Raw genomic sequence first — 25,322 nt, forward strand, 5'->3', positions numbered from 1 at the left:
AACCAAAGTTCTTGGTGTTCACCCAACTGCTTCTCTATGCTCAAAAGGTATCTCTAATTTTCCAATATGCAACATTTATCTTTATTTAAGTCATGCATTTTCTATAGCTAGGTTGTTTTCTTCTAGCCATTTCTGTTTTGTCTCTTTTTACCTTCGCCAGTCTTTCTTATGTTTGCTTTTCCTTTTGCTTACTTTTTTTTTTTTTTTTATATAATTTCTCCTTTTATCAAACAAAGTTAATAATTTGTGTGTTACATAAAGATTCCTACTGGACCTTTCCTTCCCCCCCCCCCCCCCCCCAGTTGTTTGCCTTCAATATTTCATTTCTTAAAACTACCAATTTGGCTTGCATTTTATTTAACTTATTTCAGTCATTGCCGTATGTCCCCATTCAACTCTCAGCATAAATAATGGTCTCTGACCACTTATGCTCCTGGAGAGGTTTAGCAGTGTAAAATCTGGCCTCAAGGTGGTTTACTTTTATACAAGCTACGTATGCCTTTTGGTACCTCATGTCTCTTCCACATACAAAATCTATTTTCATGATTCTTAAACCAAGTGTGAGCAATGATTAAATTGTTCTCTGGGGAAAATGCCTGCTAAATATTTTGCCAAGGAGGATGGCATCATTATTGAACCATACAGTGGAGTAGCATGTCCTTGGGAAATATAACAGCTGTGCATCCTATTGCTTCAGCTGTTGCAATCAGCATAGCAATGCCATTTCAGGTAATTTTACGAGACAACATTAGTTAGTTATACAAACTGTTGCCTCTGTAACTAGTTAAAAGACTGCTGCCTGTCTTCAAAAACCATGTGTTAGCCTGGCTTCCCCACACATACTGCATCCGATATGGTTGTTCCAACAGTTTGGCTCCTATACCTTTGAGGCATGCAAGCCATTCACCATGGTTAGGTGAACTATTTATCAGGAGAGAGATGAGGGCTAAAGTGATATAAAAAAACAAATGTGTACACACAAATTGGGAAGTCCCACATATGAATCCTCTTACTCCACGGGGAATAGAGAACTTATGTGCAGTCATCAACTGTACCAGCACAAAAAGTAGAATCAGATTTTCTCCAGAAAGTGATAAGAAGCACAGGGTGCAGCATTTTGCAAAAGTTCAAATCTCCTCAGTCATTTCAAACTCTTGATACTGCAGAGACAGATGGAGCACAAATCAGTAAATTTACTTTAATCATGCAAATTCATCATAAAAATTAATCTGCTGCTTCATTGAAAGATAGGTCATTATTTTAACGAAAAGTAGCTGTAAATTTCATAATTAATATTACGATAGAAAATTGATAGCATCCTTTCGTATGCATTAAGAGGAAGGTAAGGAGAGGGTGAATGAGCACAAGATGCAGGAAATGGTTACCTGCATATTGGAGCGAGTGGAGAGTATTTGTTGATACTTTCAATTACCCTCCAAGAGTTATATCATTCCACAGTGTAAAATATCACAGAACCATCTTTCAATTCTGAAAAAGTGAACAATATATTACATGATTACAACTTTCAGTGAACAATAGTATCGAAAAACTGATTTCTTACTCACACAGGGCCTGGCCAAAGACATATGTGTATAGCAGGAAACTGACAAGTCTAGCTACAACATATCTATTGAAAACATAAGTTTGAAATTAGAGATGCTATAGTTACTACTATCAACGGAACACTTAAGTCATCAGTACTGATTTGCATACAGGACTGTCCAAAGTAAACAAAGTCGGCACATTTCAGAACCTGAATTTTTAGGACACTCCAAATAGACATTTAAGTAAACTGTATCAATTGCCCTGTCTCAAAGTGATTTCCTTCAGCCAAAACAATTTACAGGTTGTAATTATAAATTATCTTGTAACAATTTTTGTTGTACTCATATGCGACGACACGCCCTTTCTTTTTACAAGTACTCACAGCCTAAAACAAAGTTATTTAATTGGCAAAGCATTTATTTGTGAGTGCTTTTCATTCACAATTGAGACCAATGTATTTAAATATCAGAGAATTTTTCACTTTTCAAGAAATAATATTTAATTTAAGCTTTTGTAACAAAATTACAGCATTCATGGACTCGGAGAAAGAATTCAACAATGTAAAGTAAAACAATAGGCTCACAATACTTAGATGATCAAAGCTACAAAGACAGACAAATAATCTGCAGTTTCTACAAACCCCACGTGGGAGGTCAAGAAAGACACACAAACAAGATACAGAAAGCAATGAAGGTATCAGAATGTGAGTTGCACAGACCAAGAATACTTTCTTCAATAAAAAAAAAAAAAGATTTGGCGATATCAGATATTGTATGGAACTGAGGGAGTTCCTGAAAGTGTACACCTGAAATGGAGGACTGTACGGAACTTATGTGGACCATCAGAAACATGGAGAACAATACACTGGAAGCTTTGAAATGTGATAATACCTAAGAATGTTAAAACTAAAAGGTCAGTAAAAGGTACAAAATGAAGCACTACTAAAAGGATAGGCGAGGAAAGATGTTTGTGGAAGGTCTTATTGGTAGAAGGAACAGACTCAAGTAACATCAGTTAAATCATTCAAGACTAGTTAACCTTACACTGGAAGGTGGACGAGAGAGGAAATGTACTGGGGGCAGACCAAGGCTAGAGTACGTAGAACAGATCATAGATTAAGTTGAGTATAATAGTTCTGTAGAGATTAAAAGATTTCCTACCAAATGTGTTTTTTATTATAAATATTGCTTTCACTAAGAAAACCAAATTAAATGTACCATTTACTTCATTTTATTGTTCAGTCTACATTTTAGGCTTTAGTGAACAGGACATCATATGCAAGACACCCAAATGACTAACACTAGAGTAATGCATCAGCAATGGAACTGCTATGGAGGAGGCAAGAGAGCAGAAATCTAAAGAATTCAGAGATACACTGCTAGTACTGTAGGTCTGTGTAGCTCACATGGAAGTGTAACACAGATGCCAAGGGAATCTAGATTGGAAACTTTGGAAGAAAGGGAGGGTTGTTTTCACAAAACCATGTTGCACAAAATTAAAGAACCTTTATTTGAAGAAGACTCTGTGACAATTCAGGCAACATGAGAATAAGACTTGACAGATTAGAGTAAAAATAGATTCATATGGACATTTTTCCTCCGGACTCAGTATGCGAGTGCAACAGGAGTAGTGTGCCAATACTGGTACGAAGTGCCCTCCACCACACACTGCAGTGGCACATGGAGTATTAATCCCAATGTTGGTTAAAACTGATACAGAAAAATAACACATTACAGTATTTGTAACACTATAATCTTTAACAGGAAGTTACATTTTGAGTAGTTCATACAATGTTTACGTATCACTACTACATTGACAACATTGTTATGATTCTTTAAGGCTCTCTATGTTCAGAGCATAAAAAAAGGGGGAAAAGTACAATTACAAGACAACTAAACTATCCCGCACTTGAAAAAATTCTACAATGTCAGAACTCAAAGACACAAGAAAAAAACAAATAATCCATAGTCAGTGTATTACAGATGGTGAAATTTTTAAGTACTGCACATCTGAAAATAGAAAAATCAACTGGGAGGAATGAGGAATAGGTTGGGGGTGGTTAAAAAAGAGGAGCAAATCACTCAAACCCCAGGTTAAGAGGAATCCAACTGTTGGGAGACTGAAGGCACACAAAACTGTGTGGTTCTCTTTCAACATGCAGTCTGAGTGACCTGCCTGTCTTTCTAACCTAACCCCAACTACCCTCTTTCCTCCCTGTGGAAGGCACTAACAGCTACAAGAATTAGAACAGATTGCTCTATTTTCAAATTTCCTTTACAACAGTACTTAGAATTTCACCAGATGCTGACCAGCCGATCTGCCTCTCTCTAATTTTGATTTTTCACTCTCTCTTTTTTCACTTTCCTTCTAATGCCAGTATTATTTCATTTCTCTTCCACTTAATCCACCTTTACTTCTCACTCTGTCCTATCATCTCTAGACTGAAGCTAACACAGTGCTCACCAATTTACTGTATTTGACTCCCCCTACCCATCTGTCTCTTTTATGCGTGTTTACTGGCAGTACTTGTATCTTCGTCATTGGCAAAATTAGAAATTGGATAAATCATTTCATCAGAAAAATCTGTCATATTTGTGCACCTCAGAGCTCTTCAAGAACAGGACAAATAAACAACAGTTATAGGACACTTAATTTTTGATGAGATATAGTTTTAAGAGTACATGTCATAATTACAATGGCAAAATAGTGTTACATGGCATCAGAATAGAAAAACAGCAGAACATTTGAGCCAAATTCAGACTTGCATACAGCTGAATAAAGCACCTATTTTGTAAACATAAACATTTCAAAATATTTCACTACTCAAAGTTCTTGAGGTGCTCACTAATTTATTTAATGTTTCAAAACAATGGAAACATAAATCTTTGTATTTTTTTAATTTGATCTTACCATATGATTTCCCAACATGCATTTTTAACAATGAGAGTATACAAGCTATTCTCATTAAAAATAATACTATACATCTTAATATCACAAAATTGCTCGCTCACCCAGCTTACAATTATGAATATAAGGATCTGGAGCAAGCCACCAAAAAGCTCTCTGTAAACTGTTTCTAAATCCTGGTACACGCATTAAGTGTTCCATTTGTACTTTGTTGTTAGTCAGTTCTTGCATGCACAAAAGTTGCAGCGAAGATTTGCAAGAGAAGGAGTAAATTACTCGCATCGATGAATGGGCTGCAGTAGAACACACCATTGGATAGAGAACTTTGCCTTTCAAATTGGTGAATGCAATACCTACAAAATATGAGGATAATTTAACTTACGAATAATTATAAACAATGTAATGAATGACTACTAAAATTACTAATAAACATACTAAAAATTACTAATAAACATACTTTGTAAATACAGTAAGCTGCAGCAACTTCACAATACCAATATTTTTAAGCCTTCGAAAACTCATTCACTAACCTTAGAACTCTCAATTATTGCTGGTGCAATTGAACTCACCTAGCGGGATTCTGTTTAAAAAGAACTGTAGTGTCCCATTCCACATATCTAAGCGAACACCTATGACACTACCCTGGCCAAAACCAGGACCATATGACTTTTTCTCACCATTGTGTTGTATATGCCCTTAAAACAAAACACAAGATGCTGTATATTCAACATATGAAACACACTTTTTCCCTTCAAGATTACAAAATCTATTTATACAAAACCTACCTTTATACGAGTAACCCCACGATTCCTGGTCACATCCTAGAAGACTGCAGAACTGGTAGCGCGATTTGGATAGCTCTGCATTAGGGGTTCCAACACCCACCATCTAAAAAAAGAAACACACAATTATGCTATCAAATAAACTGAGTACACAAATATTTGCAATATTCCATGATTTATCCTTCTACCCACCCAAATTTCATAAAATAATCTGTAGTTAGTCAATTGATGCACAACATAAGCACACCAGACAAAAAACTACAGAGAAATCATTTCAAGCATAATTTAATACCATATAATTCCATCTCTGGAGATAACCACCACCTGGATTTGGATAGTAAATGAGTCCACAAGGTGTTGCAGGTAGATGGCAACCAGGTTAAGCCACTTGCTGAGGATGCTGATGTCGGCATTTTACCCATCATTCCAACATGTCCCAAAGATTTCCTGTGCCGTTCGACTGAGATGATATTGCAGATTGATTCGAGATGCAATAGAGTGCGGGAGTGCTAAGAAAACCAGTCACATATTCTTCCAGCCTGATGAACTTTGCTCTTATCGTCTATGTGCTTGTGTGAGCAATGGCCTCTTGCAAAGTGACTGACTCCAAACATTCATTGCATGCCATTCCTGTCACAATGTTCTCTTGCTAACAGGTTGGAATGGACTTTCTTTCACTGCCTGGAGCTATCCCTATCAGGTTTGGAAACAATTTTGATTCACAAGCCATGAAATGTATCACAGGTCCCTATCAGTCAGGATCTTTCTCTGACCACAATTCTGACAACATGTTTTGTGACCATGTGTTACATTTTCTTATTTACCCATTCTTACACACAATGTCTACTTGAAACATAGATGTTTTGCTGATCATCACTACTACTACTACTACTACTACATGCTCCCAAAGAAGCAGTACATGTGACTATCACTGTGCCATCTATAAGGCGTAACAATTCATCTGTGCATGCGCATTGGGGTGATTAATTTTTTGTCCAGTGAGTCCATAATCTGACTTTTATTGATTTTGGATATGGACTAAACTATTTGAAACTAGCAATATTGTTATTAGGAGCTTCGTTAAACTATCAGAAGTGAATCTTGTTAATAGCTGTGAAAGCTAAACACTAATAAATTGAAGTATGTTAAAACCTTAAAACTGTCACATTTGATACCATTCAATGACACAAAATGTTAAAACCTATTAATACAGTTTTTGTCTTAGGTGTAAGAACCATATATAAGGCTTTTCTTTTCTAAAAAAAGGGTACATGTAATTTATTGTTCCTCAACATATTTGCCTTTAAAATTAATACACTTTTGTATGCATTCTAACCACTTTAGAAACATTGGCCCCACCCTCTGATGCTGGTACCCCAAAAACATTGTACTGTATGGAGTCCATAGCTTCTCGAGGCAATGAAAATCGCTCTCCACACACATTTTGTTTGACATAAGGGGGACAAGACGTAGTCATTAGGTGACAAATCTGAGGAATACAGGCAACAAGACTAAGTCAATACTTTTCCCTACCAAATATTCAACTGCTTGAGGACTTATAAGATAATTGGCATTGTCACAAAGAAAAATGACAACTTTTTCAGGTTTTTCCCCTGATTTCAACAACAGCCTGTGGCACACAAATTGTCAAATACCATTCAGTATTAGTTGCTCTTCGGCACTCTGTTGCAACAGTCACGACATATCCAGCATAACCAGAGAAACAAAAACCATAATTTTCTTGGCATTGCTTCAGGAGCAAACTACTTTTGTACCTTTCAGTTCATTTTCAGAACACCAAAGCAATTGACTGCTGCTTAGTTTCCAGCACCTATTGATAGATCCAAGTTGTGGCTCCTGTTATACTGTTGTATGCAGATTTTTCATTTCCTCAGTTAAATTTTTCAGACATTTCCTTACAGCAACTGACGCAAGACTGTTTTTTGAGCACTGGCCAAATTAAGTGGAATCCACCAAGAACAGGTCTTTTTCACAGGTAAATGTTGCACAAAACCACATGTACTGCAATCTTCGATACATCTCACAATGCCTCTATCGCATGGTAAGTCACGTGGTGATCCTCTTCACTCATGTTGCACACAGCAACTATGTTCTTGGATTAACAACAGATTTTGGTCAACCTTCACAAAATTCATCTCTGATGGCACCATGGCCATGACAAAATTCAGCAAACCAACTGTAAACAATCCTTTCTGAAGACATCCAATTACAAAAAGTTGAACAACACACTGCAAGGCATTATTGTACAGTTAGGCCTCAACAAAACTTGTAAAACATTAAAAATTCCCATTTTTTCACAACGTCGTTTCTTTAAAAATTCCCTGCACATCAACTACTTGGCCATTGTTTAAACAATAACCAATTTTAAAACAATAGTAATCTCTTATCCCAATGTTGTTCTCAGTTGGCCATTTGTAAAAACTTAAAATGCAATCCTCTTAGTCAATTAAAACAAAAATCACAAAGCTTAAAATAATACATAGGTAAAAAGTGGACTGCTGAGAGAATACAAAATTACTTGATGAGCCAGCCATAGAGCGCACACTGAAATCTCCAAAAATCTTCATCTGATTTATATATATTATGAAAGGCAGATTATGATGAGATAAAAGAAATTATTCAGATAGTGAAGGGAGACGAAAATTTAATAGTCATGGCTGACTGGAATTTGATAGTAGGAAAAGGAAGAGACGGAAAAGTACTAGGTGAATATAGAATGGGGGTAAGGAATGAAAGAGGAAGCCGCCTGGTAGAATTCTGCACAGAACACAACTTAATCATAGCTAACACCTGGTTCAAGAATCATGAAAGAAGGTTGTATAAGTGGAAGAAGCCTGGAGATGCTGGAAGATTTCAGACAGATTGTATAATGGTAAGACAGAGATCTAGGAACTAGGTTTTACATTGTAAGACATTTCCAGGGGCAGATGTGGACTCTGACCACAATCTACTGGTTATGAACTGTAGATTAAAACTGAAGAAACTGCAAAAAAAAGGTGAGAATTTAAGGAGATAGGACCTGGATAAACTGAAAGAACCTGAGGTTGTAGAGAGTTTCAGGGAGAGCATTAGGGAACAACTGACAAGGACGGGGGAAAGAATACAGAAGAAGAAGGTAGCTTTGGGAGATAAAATAGTGAAGGCAGCAGAGGATCAAATAGGTAAAAAGAAGAGGGCTAGCAGAAATCCCTGGATAACAGAAGAAATATTGAATTTAATTGATGAAAGGAGAAAATATAAAAATGCAGTAAATTAAGCAGGTAAAAAGGAATACAAATGTCTCAAAAATGAGATCGAGGGGAAGTGCAAAATGGCTAAGCAGGGATGGCTAGAGGACAAATGTAAGGATGTAGAGGCACATATCACTAGAGGTAAGATAGATACTGCCTACAGGAAAATTAAAGAGACCTTTGGAGAAAAGAGAACTACTTGTATGAATATCAAGAGCTCAAATGGAAACCCAGTTCTAAGCTAAGAAAGGAAAGCAGAAAGATGGAAGGAATATATGGAGGGTCTATACAAGGGTGATGTACTTGAGGACAATATTATGGAAATGGAAGAGGACATAGATGAAGATGAAATGGGAGATATGATACTCCGGGAAGAGTTTGACAGAGCACTGAAAGACCTAAGTCAAAACAAGGCCCTGGGAGTAAACAACGTTCCATTAGAACTACTGATAGCCTTGGGAGAGGCAGTCCTGACAAAACTCTACCATCTGGAGAGCAAGATGTATGAGACAGGCTTCAAGAACAATATAATAATTTCAACCTTAAAGAAAGCAGGTGTTGACAGACGTGAAACTTACCGAGCTACCAGTTTAATAAGCCATGGCTCACAGCTGCAAAATACTAACACAAATTCTTTACAGACGAATGGAAAAACTAGTAGAAGCCGACCTCTGGCATGATCAGTTTCAATTCCATAGAAATGATGGAACACGTGATGCAATAATGACCCTACGACTTATCTTAGAAGATAGAGTAAGGAAAGGCAAACCTACATTTCTAGCATTTGTAGACTTATAGAAAGCTTTTGACAATGTTGACTGGAATGCTCTCTTTCAAATTCTGAAGGTGGCAGGGATCAAATACAGGGAGCAAAAGGCTATTTAAAATTTGTACAGAAACCAGATGGCAGTTATAAGAGTCGGGGGCATGAAAGGGAAGCAGTGGTTGGGAAGGGAGAGAGACAGGGTTGTAGCCTCTCCCCAATGTTATTCAATCTGTATATTGAGCAAGCAGTAAAGGAAACAAAAGAAAAATTCGGAGTAGGTATTAAAATCTATGGAGAAGAAATAAAAACTTTCAGGTTTGTCGATGACATTGTACTTCTGTCAGAGACAGCGGGACCTGGAAGAGCAGTTGAACGGAATGGACAGTACCTTGAAAGGATATAACATGAACATCAACAAAAGTAAAATGGGGATGATGGAATGTAGTCAATTTAAATCAGGAGACACTGAGGGAATTAGATTCGGAAATGAGACACTTAAAGTAGTAGATGAGTTTTGACATCTGGGGAGCAAAGTAACTGACAATGGTCGAAGTAGAGAGGATATAAAATGTAGACTGGCAATGGCAAGGAAAGCGTTTCTCAAGAAGAGAAATTTGTTAACATCGTGTATAGATTTAAGTGTCAGGAAGTCATTTCTGAAAGTATTTGTATGGAGTGTAGCCATGTATGGAAGTGAAACATTGATGATAAATAGTTTAGACAAGAAGGGAATAGAAGCTTTCGAAATGTGGTGCTACAGAAGAATGCTGAAGATTAGGTGGGTAGATCACATAACTAATGAGGAAGTATTGAATAGAATTGGGGAGAAAAAAAATTTGTGGCACAACTTGACTAGAAGAAGGGATCGGTTGGTAGGACATATTCTGAGGCATCAAGGGATCACCAATTTAGTATTGGAGGGCAGCATTGAGGGTAAAAATCGTAGAGGGAGACCAAGAGATGAATACATTAAGCAGATCCAGAAGGACGTAGGTTGTAGTAGGTACTGGGAGATGAAGATGCTTGCACAGGTTAGAGTAGCACGGAGAGCTGCACCAAACCAGTCTCTCGACCGAAGACCACAACAACAACATGGAAGGCAGATCATGTGATAGGCTGATGACTCAATCCCTGCAAAATAATGGATTTGGTACACCACACAGTGGTAGGATCTCTTAGAGAAGAACTCCAATCATTGTTGGGCAATATACCGTCAAAATGCATATCAGGATTATTTTTGGAGGATAAACACCAGCATAATTTGCAATGGTATCTGCCTGTGCTTATGTCGAAGGGCACAAACTCCAAACAGAGAAGCAACTTTACTGCATAACCCATCTCATTTGCTCCACTGCCCTAAAAAAAGCAAGTATTCCTGCAACAGAGATGGTGATTTTGCTTGATAAATATGTCTTTTGAACCTTTTAGGAAGCACAATAGAGCAGCAAATTGTATCTGCTTAATTTTCCTCACTGGTGGAAATCACTAAAAGACCACTGCTGGATTTAAAAATATGATCGATATAATCCTTGTGTACTCCAGAGGAGGAGGAGGAGGAGGAGGAGGAGGAGGTTTGTGTTCAATGTCCCGTCGACAACGAGATCATGAGAAACGGAGAACAAGTTCGGATTAGCAAAGGATGAAGAAGGAAAGTGGCTGTGCCCTTTCAAAAGGAACCATCCTATCATTTGCCTTAAGTGAATTAGGGAAATCAAGGAAAACATAAATCTGGATGACCGGATGCGGGTTTGAACTGTCATCCTCCCGAATGTGAGCCCAGTGTGCTAACCACTACACTACCCTGCTCGGTTTTTGTACCCCAGTAAGTCTAAAGCTACAGTAGACTTCTGAAGAATTCAGGGTGGATTATAATTACATCTTTTAATATATGACACATGCTGGTTTTTAATTCATAAACTTTCATTCTCTTGGCATACTCTTATCTGCAGGGAATCCAGACACCCTGAAGCACGATATGCCATGGACAGCAAATGGCAGCTCACCAACATTGGTGCTGATGATTGAGAATCAGAGTGGTATTGCTGCAACTGCTCTTCACTAAACAGCTGTTAGTCAAATATATGTATGATCTTCAGATATGAAGCTCTTGCTCATTTATAACTCATGTATCCATAACCAAACTGAGACAGTACAAAGACTATATGTGGGCACACCCCTGTTTGCTCTCCAAGGTTTAAGGCAGAAGCATTTTAAGATGTTTTGAAACTGAAACATTCCCAATATTTCATTCACAGTACCCAACTTAGTTTCTGATGTGAGAGGAGACCCAGATACTTAGTTGTTAATGCGTTGTAACATCCTACAACTTAAATCAAAAGAGTGTTCTGAAACATTGCTAACTTCCCTGCATGACTCTCCTGTATTTTCAGGGTGTTATTTCCTGCACCTTTCCGGTGCCACACGATCTTGTATCTCATCCTACGAACCCCTTCCCCACCCTCTTTCTCCATTCTATCCCAGGTTGGACCAACTAATTCCACCTCATCCAGTCACATCTGCCATCCCTCCTCATCCAGTCACATCTGCCACCCCTCTTCTTCAAACTTATCCACCCTCAGACCTGCTACCCACAGTAAAATATATATTTATATCTTTTCTTTGGTCTCTCTGTGAATTCTTGTCAATTTTAGTGAGTTTTCACCTTTCGCTATTGCCGACTTCCACAGATTTCATTTTGTTTTCCCCTTTTGACTCAGTTTCATCCTTCTCGTGATTTTTCACATGTATTTGGGTGTATTTTTGCGAATTTTTGGACATAATTCTACATTATTTACATAATTTTTCACATTTTTTCCACCACCATGGATCCTTGTTGCTTCCATCTGCGTGAATACAGAAAAGTTTCCGTATCCCTAGCCAGAACCCAGTCCCACATATCGTCCCTGCGTTGTTGCTTGGCTCATGGAATCCCCCCTAAATGGCATAACCATCAAATTACACCTCTCCGAGTGCCACCCATCCTTCTATAATGACCTCCACCTGTTCAGATTCCGCCAATTCTTAGCCCTCACCAACATAGTCCTGCAAAACCATATCAACCAAGCCCAAACCTCCTTGCAGTACCCTCTCTCCATCCACAAAATTCTCCTGTTATGCAATCCCAAATTCCTGGAACCTATAACGCACGATGAAACTCTTGCCATCCAGGAACTAGAGCAACACGCACAATGCCACGTAAAAAGCTCTCCTCTCTGCTCACTCCCTACTCCTGCCTTGGGTGTACCACTGTCCACCACACCTACAACAACCTCCAAATCTTCTCCACATCCCCTCATAGCTATCTAACCCCGTCTCGCAGACCTACTACATTTACATCACCCTCCAAAATTCACTCCCACCATCACACAGAATCCAGTATCCAAACAGAGCCGAAACACAGTCACAAACCTTTCCTATAAAAGCCTTAGCCTCACAGAAATATCAGTTCTTTCCAAAGGCCTCGCCTTTTGCCCCACTCTCAATTTCAATAATGCAAGACTTGTTAAAGACCTACTCTCCCTTTCTTGGTCCCTACAATGGAAACACTTTTATGCCATCAACCCTACAAATCAGTCTCAACCAAAGACCAATGTCGAACCCTGCCTAATTCAGTTCACTCCTCCATCCAACCATGATCCACCCCCACCGTCCCAAAATCACCCCCTGTTAACTTTCCAGAATTTCTTAACCTCAAACCTTGCCTCACCATCATTCCCCAAATCCCTCAACATGAAAACTAACCTTACATCCGCAGGAAGAACCACAGTCCACCATCTAAAAACTGATCGTGACCTTATAATCCTACCTGCGGATAAAGGCTCCCCCTCTGTTGTTTTGAAGCGCAAGGTTTATCTGGCAGAAAGACTCTGCCAGCTGTCAGATACATCAACTTACATACCTTTCCACAGTGTCCCATTCCACAAATCCAGCAGGATTTCCAGTCACTCCTCAAATCCTTAGGCCAATCCCAGAACCTCTCCCCGGAGTCCATCCCTCTGTTCATCACTACCATTCCCCACACTCCTACCTTCTACACACTTCCTAAACTCCATAAACCCTACCACCAAGGATGTCCCATTGTGACCGGTTACTGTGCCCCCAGTGAGAGACACTCTGCTCTCATAGATCAACACCTTCAAACTATAACCCCTATCACCCGGAACCTACCCTACTATATAAAAGATAACAACCGTTTCCTCCACTGACTCTCGACAGTTTCTGTCCCTTTGCCATACGGTGCCCTACTCATCATTGTTGATGCCACCTAACATACCTAATGCCCATGGCCTTACCGCTATTGAACACTACCTTTCCCAACGCCCGACAGATTCCAAACCAACAACCTCCTTCCTAGTCCCCATGATCCACTGTATCCTCACCCACAATTACTTCTCCTTTGAAGGCATTACCTACAAACAAATCCAAGGTACGGCTAAGGGCACCTGCATGGCACCATCCTATACCAACCTATTCATGGGCCATCTACAGGAATCCTTCCGAAACACCCAGGACACTAAATCCGTCACCTGTTTCAGATTCATTGATGACATCTTTGCGATTGTGAGGACACTCTATCCACATTCCTCCAGAACCTCAACAACTTCTCCCCCATTTGCTTCACCTGGTCCTACTCAACCCAACAACCCACATTCCGAGATGTTGACCTCCACCTCAAAGATGGCTACACCAGTACCTCTGTCCATATCAAGCCTACTAACTCCCAGCAATACCTCCACTTTGACAGCTGCCATCTGTTCCATACCAAGAAGTCCCTTCCATAAAGCTAGCCACCCATGGTTGTCGCATCTGCATAGACAAGCTGTCCCTATCGAAATATACTGAGGGTCTCACACAAGCCTTGACAGACCATAATTATTCTCCCAACCTTTAACAACAACAAATCTCTTGTGCTTTATCTTTCCAGTCTACCACCACCTCCCAAAGTCTCACTGTCCAGCCACAGAGGAGCTTTCCCCTCATAACTCAGTACCGCCCAGGACTGGAGCAACTGAATTATATTCTCCGGCAGGGTTTTGACTACCTCTAGTCATGTTCTGAAACGAGAAATGTCCTGTCCACTATCCTTCCCACCCCTCCAAAAGTGGTATTCCGCCGTCCACCGCCATCCATACCTACACAACCCCTGCTCTCAACCCCTTACCTCATGGCTCATACCCCTGTAATAGTCCTAGATGCAAGACCTGTCCATGGCCATGAACATCACCTATCCCATCAAAGGCAGGGCTACCTGTGAAACCAGGCACGTGATCTACAAGCTTAGCTGCAACCACTGTGCTGCATTCTATGTGGGCATGACAACCAACAAGCTGCCTGTTCACGTGAATGGCCACTGACAAACTTTGGCCAAGAAACAAGTGGACCACCCTGTTGCTGAGCACGCTACTAAACATGACATCCTTCATTTCAATGATTGCTTCACAGCCTTCGCCATATGGATGCTTCCCACAAACACCAGCTTTTCTGAATTGCAAAGGTGGTAAATCTCACTGCAATGTATCCTACATACCCTAATCCTCCTGGCCTCAACCTTCATCACTCATTGTCATCTCCCATCCAGCCCCTTCTCTGTTCCCATTCCAGCACTACACAGCTCTCATTCCTCCATCGAATCCAGTCTTTTTACTTCTCTCCTTTTACGCTACCCCCCCCCCCCTTTCTCTGCTGCGCTCTGTCTTATCACCCAACCACACATACTCTCTTTCCACCTTGCTTCTCGCACTCCTCAACAGCACTTCACTGTCCGCCACCCCTATCCTACTATCCCTTCCCACCCCATCCTCCTCCTTACCCCCACCCAGTCACCACTCCCATCATGCTCCCATTGCTGCTTGCTGTGTGGCCTCAGTTGTCTTTGACTGCAATTGTGTGTGTGAGTTGCATTTGTTTGTTTGTTTGTTTGTGTGTGTGTGTGTGTGTGTGTGTGTGTGTGTGTGTGTGTGTGTGTGCGCGCCATCTACTTTTGATGAAGGCCTTATTGGCCGTGAGCTATATTTGTGACAATCTTTCTGTTGCACCTATCTGCGACGTAGCATCTCTGCTATATGTTTAATAGCAACTTTACTTTTCACATTATCTTTCAATTTAGCTTTAGAGTGAAGTTCTCCACTTATTTAACCAGAAGAAAGCCATACGGTTACCTTCTATACTTATATTTGGATAAAACTGTAGATCTGAAATTAAATTAATTGTAATAGAATCGTAATAAATTACATTACAGTCTAAACAAGGGCTTAAGCAGGAAGGTGTGGAGAGTGACGGCTAGAGTATTTGTCACTGTCTCTGATGTCCCGCATTTCAAACACCAATAATACTACTCAAACAGCAATAACACTGTATTTCCTAACTGAAAAACAATTCTAGAATCACATTAGTCAAGAAGAGGGTGTGCCCCATGAGCACTTGCAATCTGCAAAATGTTGCATGGAGTACAGCCTCTGACCCGCAAACAAAAATTTGTTGTTATTTTTTGTTTTATTTGGCCTCCTGAGTTTGTACACTATTTAACCATAGAAAAAACATATTTACATAGAATACATAGTTGCGCAGCGAAAATGCCTATTTACAGACCTGAAAGATCAAACCCTTGCACAACAATTCTTTCACAAATCGTATAACTAAACTAGACATTTTTATGTTATCAATTCATACTATTTCTTAAATTTAATAATAAGAGAAACAGATAAATGAAAATATGAATATGATTAAAATCTATAGATTTTTCCATTTACTCTTAGGGGACTGCGCAATCACTTCATAAAGGCAAATTGTTTTTAGAAACCAAAAGAAGAAGACACTGAGCAAGAGGGAGCTAACCGATGCTAATCAAAGTCTTCAAAAATTCCAGTTGTTCATTGTCAAATTTGGAACACAAAAACAAAATATGATTTTCATCAGCTTCTGACACAGAATCTCACACACGTGCAGGGGAATTGTAAATATTGATTTTATACAGACATACAGGAAAAAAGAAGAGTATCAACAATGTAGGAAAAGATAGATTACCATTTATCGTAAAGAATACACGTTAAGTTACAGACGTGCACAATTTAAAGACACTTACACAAAGCTTTCAGCCACGGCCTTCATCAGCAAAAGGGAAACAGAGAAACATACTATTCATATACGCAAGCAGGCACACCTGACGCACACATGACTGCCAACTCTGGCAACTATCAAATGGAATGGCAGCAGCAATTTGGAGAGGGTGGGGAAGATGGAGGAATAGTAGTGAACAGGTGGTGGGACAGAGGAACATTGTCTGCAGAGTGTGCAGGGGCTAGAATGCCAACAGGCATGGCATTGGGAGGTTGTTGGGCAGGGAGACGAGGGAAAAAGGAGCGAAAAGAAGAGTGGGGAAGATGAGAATGGTGAGGCGATGATAGGACAGAGTGGGTGAAAACTGTTGGGTGGAGGGTGTGGGGACAGACTGTTACTGTAGGTTGAGTCCAGGATAATTACAGGAGCAGAGAATGTGTTGTAAGAGTAACTGCCATCTCTGCAGTTCAGAAAATCTGGTGGTGGAAGGGTGGATCCAGATTGCTTGGGTCATGAAACAGCCATTGAAATCTAGCATTTTATGCTCAGTTGCATGTTGTGCCACAGGGTGGTCTACTTTGCTCTTGGCTGTCACAGTTTGGCAGTGGCCGTTCATCCCATCAATATAAAAAGCTGTGCAATGGTTGCAGCAGAGCTGGTAAATGACATGGCTACTTTCATTGGTGGTCTAGCCTCCGTTGGGGTAGGATAAACCTATGGCAGGACTGGAATAGGAAGTACTGTATGGGGCACAGGGCACGTCTTGCACATTGGTCTTCCGTAGGGATATGATTCTTGTGGCAAGGGGTTGGGATTGGGAATGGAATAGGGATGGACTAAGATGTTTTGGAGGTTGGATGGGCAATGGAATACTACTTCAGGAGGGGCAGGAAGGGTCCCGGATAGGACGTCCCCCATTTCAGAGCATGATGACAGGCAATCAAAGCCCTGGTGAAGCATGTAGATCAGTTGTTCCAGTCCGGGGTGGTGCTGGGTGACAAAGGGTGCAATCCTTTGTGATTGGTTCTTGGGGATGGTGGGAGGAGTGGAGACGTGAGGGGGAAATGGCACAGGCATCTGTTTGCAGACTAGGTCTGGGGGATAGTGGCTGGCTGTGAAGGCCTTGGCAAAACCCTCAGCATACTGAGCAAGAAAGTTCTTGTCACTGCAGATATGACATCCCTGGGTTGTCAGGCTGCATGGCAAGGATTTTTTGGTGTGAAAGGGATGACAGCTGTCGAAACGCAGGTACTGTTGGTTGTTGGTGAATTTAATGTGGACGAAGGTGCAGATGGAGCAATCAGAGAGGAGGAGGTCAATGTCTAGGAAGGTGGCATGCTAGGTTGAGGAGGACCAGCTGAAGCAGATAGAAAAGAAAGTGTTGAGGTTGTGAAGAAATGAAGATACAGTGTCTTGACCCAGAGTCCAGATCATTAATATATCGTCAACGAACATGAACCAGATTAAGGGTTTGGAATTTTGGGAGGCCAGGAAGATCTCCTCTATATAGCCCACAAACAGGTTGGCATAGGAGGGTGCCATGTGGGTGCCCATGGCTGTGGTGCAGATTTGTTTGTATACTTTCCCTTCAAAGGAGAATAATTGTGGATTAGGGTTAAGTTAGTAAGGTGTATGAGGAAACAAGGCATGGTTAAATAGAAGCCGAACGGTGGTGGAAATCCTAGATTGCTGCAAATGCATCTTCATAAATCACTGCCTTGTAAGAATTTGAGGTTATAATGCCACATTATATCCACCTTTTATTTGTTAGAAAACATTCCACATCTCTTGCCACGGCTGTTTTCCGTGGCTCTTAACTTCACAAAAGTAGTGTGTATATGGTAATTTCAAATCGAGAAGAGTTCCTGTAGATGAAACTAGCTTCTCTAAGATGTTAACTTCCTCCTTACGGTGGGTGCTAACATGGGAGTGCAAACAGCAGAATGACTGTCTGTGCTCTCCATTTACACCAAACATATTCCAGTAACTCATTCAAAATATAATGGTTGGTTGTTTTATTCCATCTTTGGTGTTGTATATTTTTAACAATACTCTGAGAGTCAGACACAATTAGTATCTTTAAGAAGGAAGTTGAAGATACAAACTTGGTTGCTCACAAAATTGCAACTGTATCAGTCGTAAAAATTTAAGCACTCTTAGGCAGTCTGTAGGCTTTACTAACATGGATCTGAGAGCATAGAAAAGCACATCCAGTGTTCTCCTCTTGTGGAATTTTGGATCCATTGGTATATATACAGATATAACCAGACCACAGTGCGTCAAGGAGATGATTACATCTGCAATTAATACTAATATTCACCAAGGTTGTAGTATTATTATAGTAGATTCGAATCTGGCAGCTGAGTGTGTCAAGAACGTATTCACACAATAAAGCAAATGTGAAGAACATAGCAAAGAATGGATGATAGGAGACCAAGAGTCAAAGACAGTGCAGACAGCATCCTCTTATGTCCTGATACCTGTGTGGAAGTAAATGGCCCTTTTTTTTAAACTCAGAAACTGCTTCTTTCTCCATTCTACTGTATCATATTCTGTCTCTGCCCATTGCATTTTGAGTTGCTGTCAGGCTCACTGCAGATGATAAGCACTAGAACTGTCACAGTGTCATATGCTTGAACCAAGATACAAACTACTGCCTACACCTGAATACACTTTAGACAACAAAGTGAATGAGTGAGCATCTTGTTGCAAACGGCAACTGGCATGTAAATTGGCTAGTAAGCATGCAGATGCATTAGAGTCTCTATGCTAGGAAATTTACATAACATATGTTAACCATACCTAGTCACTTATTCACTCTTCTGTTCATTATATATTTTGTGTTTAAGATTTCCTAAGGGCTTCAGGGAGAATACCTCTGCCTCTAAGCAAAACTTGCTGGTGATATGGTTCATCATAATGTGGACACTGTTTTTGTGTTCAGGTATAGCAAACTGCTTTGGCACCCTCCAGTCAGCCTTATAATAACTGGAATCGGTCATGACCAGAAGACACTGGCCAACCAGCTGAGGATGTCGATGGTGAGTCGTCGAAAAACCGAGGAAAGACAACAACGGTGATGGATAAACAATGATGACAACATGACAGATTACTAAGTCTTGAGAGTAAACCAAACTTAGAGACTAGACATAGCAGTATCAAGAACTAAGGAACAAGAGCACAGTTTGAACACAACTGATGTCAAGGCCCCTGCACTGCTAGCTTTACTGAGCAGCTGTGGGCACCAACAGGTGGGCGCATGGGGCCTGGGTCGCACCTAGTGCTCAGATGGTGGCAGCAGCACCCGCAAATATTAGGAGGGTCGCCTAGGTCCATGCATTTTGGTGGGCTATCGAACTTGTTGGGCAGGGATACCAGAGGTCTTGCTGAGAATTGGCCTGTTCTAATTGTACACGGATACAAGCTCAGGAGCACTTACTGGAAAATAGATTATGCACTTCCAACTAAGCCAAGTGTGGATGAGGAAAGGAAGAGACCAATGACAAAATTACCCTGTAGCAGTGCTGAAGTATGTAACATGACCTGTGTTCTACAGAAGGAAGGTTAGAACTTGATACTGAGCTCATACGAAAAAAGCCTGTGTAAACACAGTTTGAAAGATTTTTTGGTAGCCAACTCCTCCTATTCTATAAATGAATTCATGACAGGGACTGTCAGACCAGCTTAAGTAAAAATGTCTCTTAGATTTCAGCTTTGACACCCCTTGATCACAACAGTCATAAACGATTAGTTATTTTGTGGATGATAAATTTATTAAAAGTGCATAACTATGTTTCATTCTGACAGTGTATTAACTTTGTAAATATCAGCAGTTCCAGTTAACTGTAATGTATTCCCATATCTTGACAATCTCCTGATAAATTATCAAGGAAGTGATTATTATATTCAAATGTTCTATGTTTTTTTATGTTACATTTTCTGAAATGTTCCACATCCTTGAGAATCATCTCATTCCTGGGTCTGTGGAATGAAAATATACCTAATCTCTAATCTAATCTATGTAAATATCTCAGTGGATAGTGATCGGAAGAATATTACTACTGGTCTGTTCAAAGGAAGCACATGTCACACACCTCACACAGTTTCAGGGAAACAGTGGAACGTCATTGTGGTCTGACCCCCTTCTTGTCTAAAATATGAATCCAGAATCTTGAGCCCTGCATCTGTCCACTACATAAATAAAGGGCAAGCCATAACTTCCTACATATGCTGTTACAGCCAATGAGGAATGAGTGAGAAGTGGGATTTTTCATGTTGCAACACCACTACCCAGTCTTCATCAACAGGAACGAGGCCTGTATTAAGCTATCAACTACCACCCAACTGGGAATTGTGTGTGTGTGTTGGGGCTTATGGGCGCTCAATGTCGAGGTCATCAGCGTCCTGACACACATTAAAGGGAATGAATGTGGACAGACATAATAAAACTGAAACACACACAGAAAGAAAGAAGGAAAAGAAAGAAAATGCTACATAAGAAAGTAGAACGTAAGGAAAGGGAAAACATAGCAACAAGAATGCCACAGTAAATTGTCATTGGCTGGCCACTTACATAAAATATGGGTGAGCTTGTCACACAGTGAGCAAATTAAGATCCTCTTCCTAAAATCTTTGTAAAAACATTTGACATGGCACAGAACTTTACAACTTTAACCACATTCGTCCGAGTGTTGCCTAAAAGAGATGGCAGGTCCGCTGGCAAGTCAGCCGCGGCCCGCTGGTCAGAAAATAAAACGCAATCCAATAAAACGTGGCGCACAGTGACCTGGACGCCACAAGCACCACACATTGGGGGGTCCTCCCAGCAGAGTAGGAAGCCATGTGTCATAGGGCTGTGGCCTATCCGAAGCCGAGTGAGGAGAACCTCGTCCCGTCGACGGGTTGGTTTGGGGAAGGAGACCAGACAGCGAGGTCATCGGTCTCATCGGATTGGGGAAGGAAGTCGGCCGTGCCCTTTGAAAGGAACCACCCCGGCATTTGCCTGGAGCGATTTACGGAAATCACGGAAAACCTAAATCAGGATGGACGGATGCGGGATTGAACCGTCATCCTCCCGTCGACGGGGCTGAAAGGAAGTACATCACACACGCGTTGTGGGCTTGACTATATGGAGCTTACTGTCAGTCACTTCCAGCAACTCATCCTCCCACCGACGCATGACTCGTGAGCTCAACAGCGCGGTGAGTGCGTGCAGGGGTATGAGTTAATTACTTGTGTTGCCCCACAAGGTACCATTTTATGGCTCACACTTTTTCTTGTATATGTGACTTCTGATCAGTAATATTATTGGATGCCAAGTTTATTTTATTTGCAGATGATAGAAACATAGCAATAATCATCAAGAAAGTAGAGTTTTATGAAGACAGATTTATGAAATTTTCATGGACATTTAATAAACGATTCCTAGCAAATTCTTTATTACTGAACTTTAAAAAAAAGATATCCAGCCCACAACTCTGAAGAGGTAGTTCTGTACTCTGAAGACTTTTTCTGCTATGAATAAATTTTCATGGCCATGTGTTGCAGAGCTGGGGAGTAGAGTTTTGATCTATGCAATTGTAACATGCTATTAGCTTTGTTTCTTGTATCACACATAGGCTGAAAATGGTTTCCTATAAATAATTCTGGATTATTATGTACAAAGATAACCATTTCATAAATGTAAATACAGGGAACATCTATACTTTGCAACCCACTGTGAAGTGCATGGGAGAGGACACAGCCCACAGTACCAGTTATTAGGGATTCCATTCATGTATGAAGTACAAGAAGAATGAGTGTTTAAATGCTTCTGTGCATGCTGTAATTAGTCTGATCTTGTTCTCACAAACCCTATGGGACAGATATGTGAGGGGTTGTTATACAGTCCTACAGTGATCATTCAAAGCCAGTTCCTGAAACTTTGCAAGCTTACGTCAATCCTGAAGAGTCTGCCACTTTGTGACAAGTTTGCAATTACCTTGCAAATGAAAATATGTTTAACAGTTTTTTATTTATTCTACAAAGACCATTTCACTTAGTATCTGTGGAAGATACAATAGCATATCTATAATTTTCTTACATATAGTGTATTACTGTTTTTTTGGTATGTTCTACTTCTTTGGGCATCTTCTCGCTGTGGACCTATGGAACAAAGAATATATCTAATCTACTCTATCAGCGCCATGATATTTAAGTAAATGACAGTCTCTAAGATCAGATTTCAAATGGTTTTTTTTTTTTTTTTGTTTTTTTTGTGTGTAAATACAGAACGGTCTACTCAATTTCAAATTTTTTTTTTAAGCACAGTTGGCCTCTGCTTCAGCACTGGAGTCATCTTAGCAGTAAGGTTTCTCTGCTTCACTTTATCTAATTGTTAATGTAGGTAGCAGGCAGTAGCACTGGGTTACAAGTCATTGTTGAATCTTTCTAGAAGACTGTCCCAACATACTGAACGGAATGCACATCAACTGAACTGTCCAAATTACAAATGGATCTTTGATTTAAACTAGTTACGGATTTACTTAGGTTTTGCTTCGGTCTGTCTGGTTACTTAAAAAAAAAAATTAAAAAAAAAGACCAATTGTATATGCATGTTTTAAAATAATTAGTACATGTATTAGTGCCAGTATTAATCATTGGAGTTCATCACTGTTATACTTCGTCATCATCATCCATATCCATTTCTGTTTCAGTTCGTTGTGTAAGGTGCATAAGCTGATAAACCTGTTACCACTATTGAGGCCAGTGCAAACACTCCTTAGTTATGTTGTACATGACAATTTGGAGGGGCAGGGGAGGTGAAGGATGATTGGAGACCACGTAATAATAGTAGCTGTCTCCTGCTTTATACTAAACTATCCTACACAAAAAAGCCCACTAACAGCTAAATATTTCTAAATGCTTAAAGTTAATAGCAACTGTCCCACTGCATTAATAATAAAATGCTTCTGTTCTTTGCACACACACACACACACACACACACACACACACACACACACACACACACACACACACACACACACAAACACATAAAAAGCTTACCACATCTGTCCCATACAAAGGTGTAAGCATTTTTATTTCCCAATAATAATCTCTTCCAGCTTCACATGGCGTGTCTCCACGAACTGCAGCAGTGCCTGAGCTATAGCCTGGGTGAAAGAGTACTCCCCGGTTATTACCAACTAAGTGTGTATCTGGCGTACAAAAGGCATCATCCCATGCCCATTCGTGACCTAAAATTGAACAGAATGTTTTCATAATTATAAAACAAACATGTGTAATATGAACTGAGAACCCTAAAGCTGACAAATAACAGGCAAGAGAACAGAGAGACTCAAAGATAATGCAACATTAAACTGTGCCAACCAAACAAGTTTGTAAGATAAAAATATATAATGCATTATATAAATGAAAAACAAAATTGACAGGACAACATTACTTTATCAACATACAATAATAAGGTGTACCCTGTAACAGATGTAGTAAACTACAGTATCAGATACTGCAAGAGGCAAAATCCTAAGACTTCAGAAAGGAAAATGAAGGGTAGCCATGGCTACAATAGTAATTTAAAATAACGAGAAATTTAAGGATCTGAGCAAAGAAAGCGCTAACTGACAAGAGTTTACATTGTGTCATTGCATGTTATGTGTCTGGTTAAATTCAAAGATGACATAAACATACCATATAGCATTTTTCCAGCAGTATATATGGAACGATTTATTGACAACATAAGGTACAGTCAAAAACATAACAGACAACATGATCAGTCTTAGCAGTGTACTACAGCACTGTTTTTATGTTCCTGAGTGATACAGTCAAATGCAGGTTTCAGAAATTTGTTGTAACATGTAAACACATATCTGTGTAGTACATCTAATAATGATTGTCATTCTATGTATGCCAGAGATCCAACTAAAAGATGCTCCTAGCTCAGCCATTTTCAATTCTAATGTAATTTTTACAGAATGTACCTAAGACACTTTATGAACTACTGCCAAGTTCCAGCATCACCTATAACCTGGTGAAGGTAGTGGCATCATTTTTACAGAAGCCACTTTCTTCAGAACTGTAAGTATGTGAAATATCCTCAAATTTGTCAAGTCGCTCAAAAATTATATGGAGACAAATTATTCCTGTATTTAACAAAGGACTTGACAGTGAGTAAAAGGCAATGGAAACATTATTAGCTGTCAGCACACATTTTCAATCTGCCTATCTCAAAATTGGTGAATTATTAACTCTATTTTAAAAGTTTTCTTAAGCATGTAAAGGGGGAGAGAGAGAGAGAGAGAGAGAGAGAGAGAGAGAGAGAGAGAGAGAGAGATTAATGATTAATGATACTAATCCTTATGTTGGTCCTTAGTGGCTGTGCCAGTGCCAGTCACAATGATGTAACCATAATGCCAAGTGGCAAAGCAAACCAATCAAGGATGGTTATCTCTAATGCCAGTTCCCAAGTCTTAGTTGGATTTCTATCGGATTCCCAAGCCATTATTCCTTCTTCTTTACTTCAACGCCCGATATGTGTTGCTGATTATGATCGCTACTAGCACATTATATTGTTACCCCACTAATATTGCAATGGAGCCATATTTATTTTAATTATTTGCTGTTTAAAGATCAAATAGCTCCATACAAATGCGTAAGATTAAGGCATCTTTATCTTCATTTGTAACTTTACAAATATTTCCAATCCAGAAATTTTTACCATGCACACAAGCAAAATACTGGAAAGGTTGGCACCAAGTGGAGTACGCCTCTCACCAATGAAGCCAGAAGAAACTGAAGCACCAATTCGCAACAGCAAACCATAACACATGGTTAGATTAAAGTAGTGAAATACTGACACCAAGAATGCACGCTTATTTTCTCTGTAGCATGCAAAACATCAAATGGCTTGACGCGTAATATTGTTACATCTGTTAAATCAAAGAGTATAATTGTAACCACAAGTTGATGAAAGCACATAATTACTTTTCATTATGAGTCTCCAGCAACCCTGTTGCCACG

General features: G+C 39.8%; 1 protein-coding gene across 4 annotated transcripts in view; it reads right to left on the bottom strand.

The window, feature by feature from the left end:
* LOC124721398 (SPRY domain-containing SOCS box protein 3) overlaps positions 1-25,322 on the bottom strand; it is a 74,428-nt gene that overhangs the window by 41,683 nt on the left and 7,423 nt on the right. Inside the window, exons 2-6 of one of the 4 annotated variants that reach the window (XR_007006344.1) lie at positions 23,352-23,542; positions 5,238-5,340; positions 5,022-5,147; positions 4,557-4,805; positions 1,386-1,488 (exon numbers count right to left, since the gene is read on the bottom strand). Coding sequence is in view for 3 of the 4 variants with exons in the window: in XM_047246382.1 (XP_047102338.1) it covers positions 4,557-4,805; positions 5,022-5,147; positions 5,238-5,340; positions 23,352-23,542 (669 nt within the window). In the remaining variant the exon portion in view is untranslated. Of the gene's footprint in view, positions 1-1,385; positions 1,489-4,556; positions 4,806-5,021; positions 5,148-5,237; positions 5,341-23,351; positions 23,543-25,322 lie in introns of those variants that run through there. The other 3 variants (XM_047246574.1, XM_047246461.1, XM_047246382.1) reach the window with 3 other exon arrangements.

This window comes from Schistocerca piceifrons, chromosome 1 (genome assembly GCF_021461385.2).
Source record: "Schistocerca piceifrons isolate TAMUIC-IGC-003096 chromosome 1, iqSchPice1.1, whole genome shotgun sequence".
NCBI lineage: Eukaryota > Metazoa > Arthropoda > Insecta > Orthoptera > Acrididae > Schistocerca > Schistocerca piceifrons.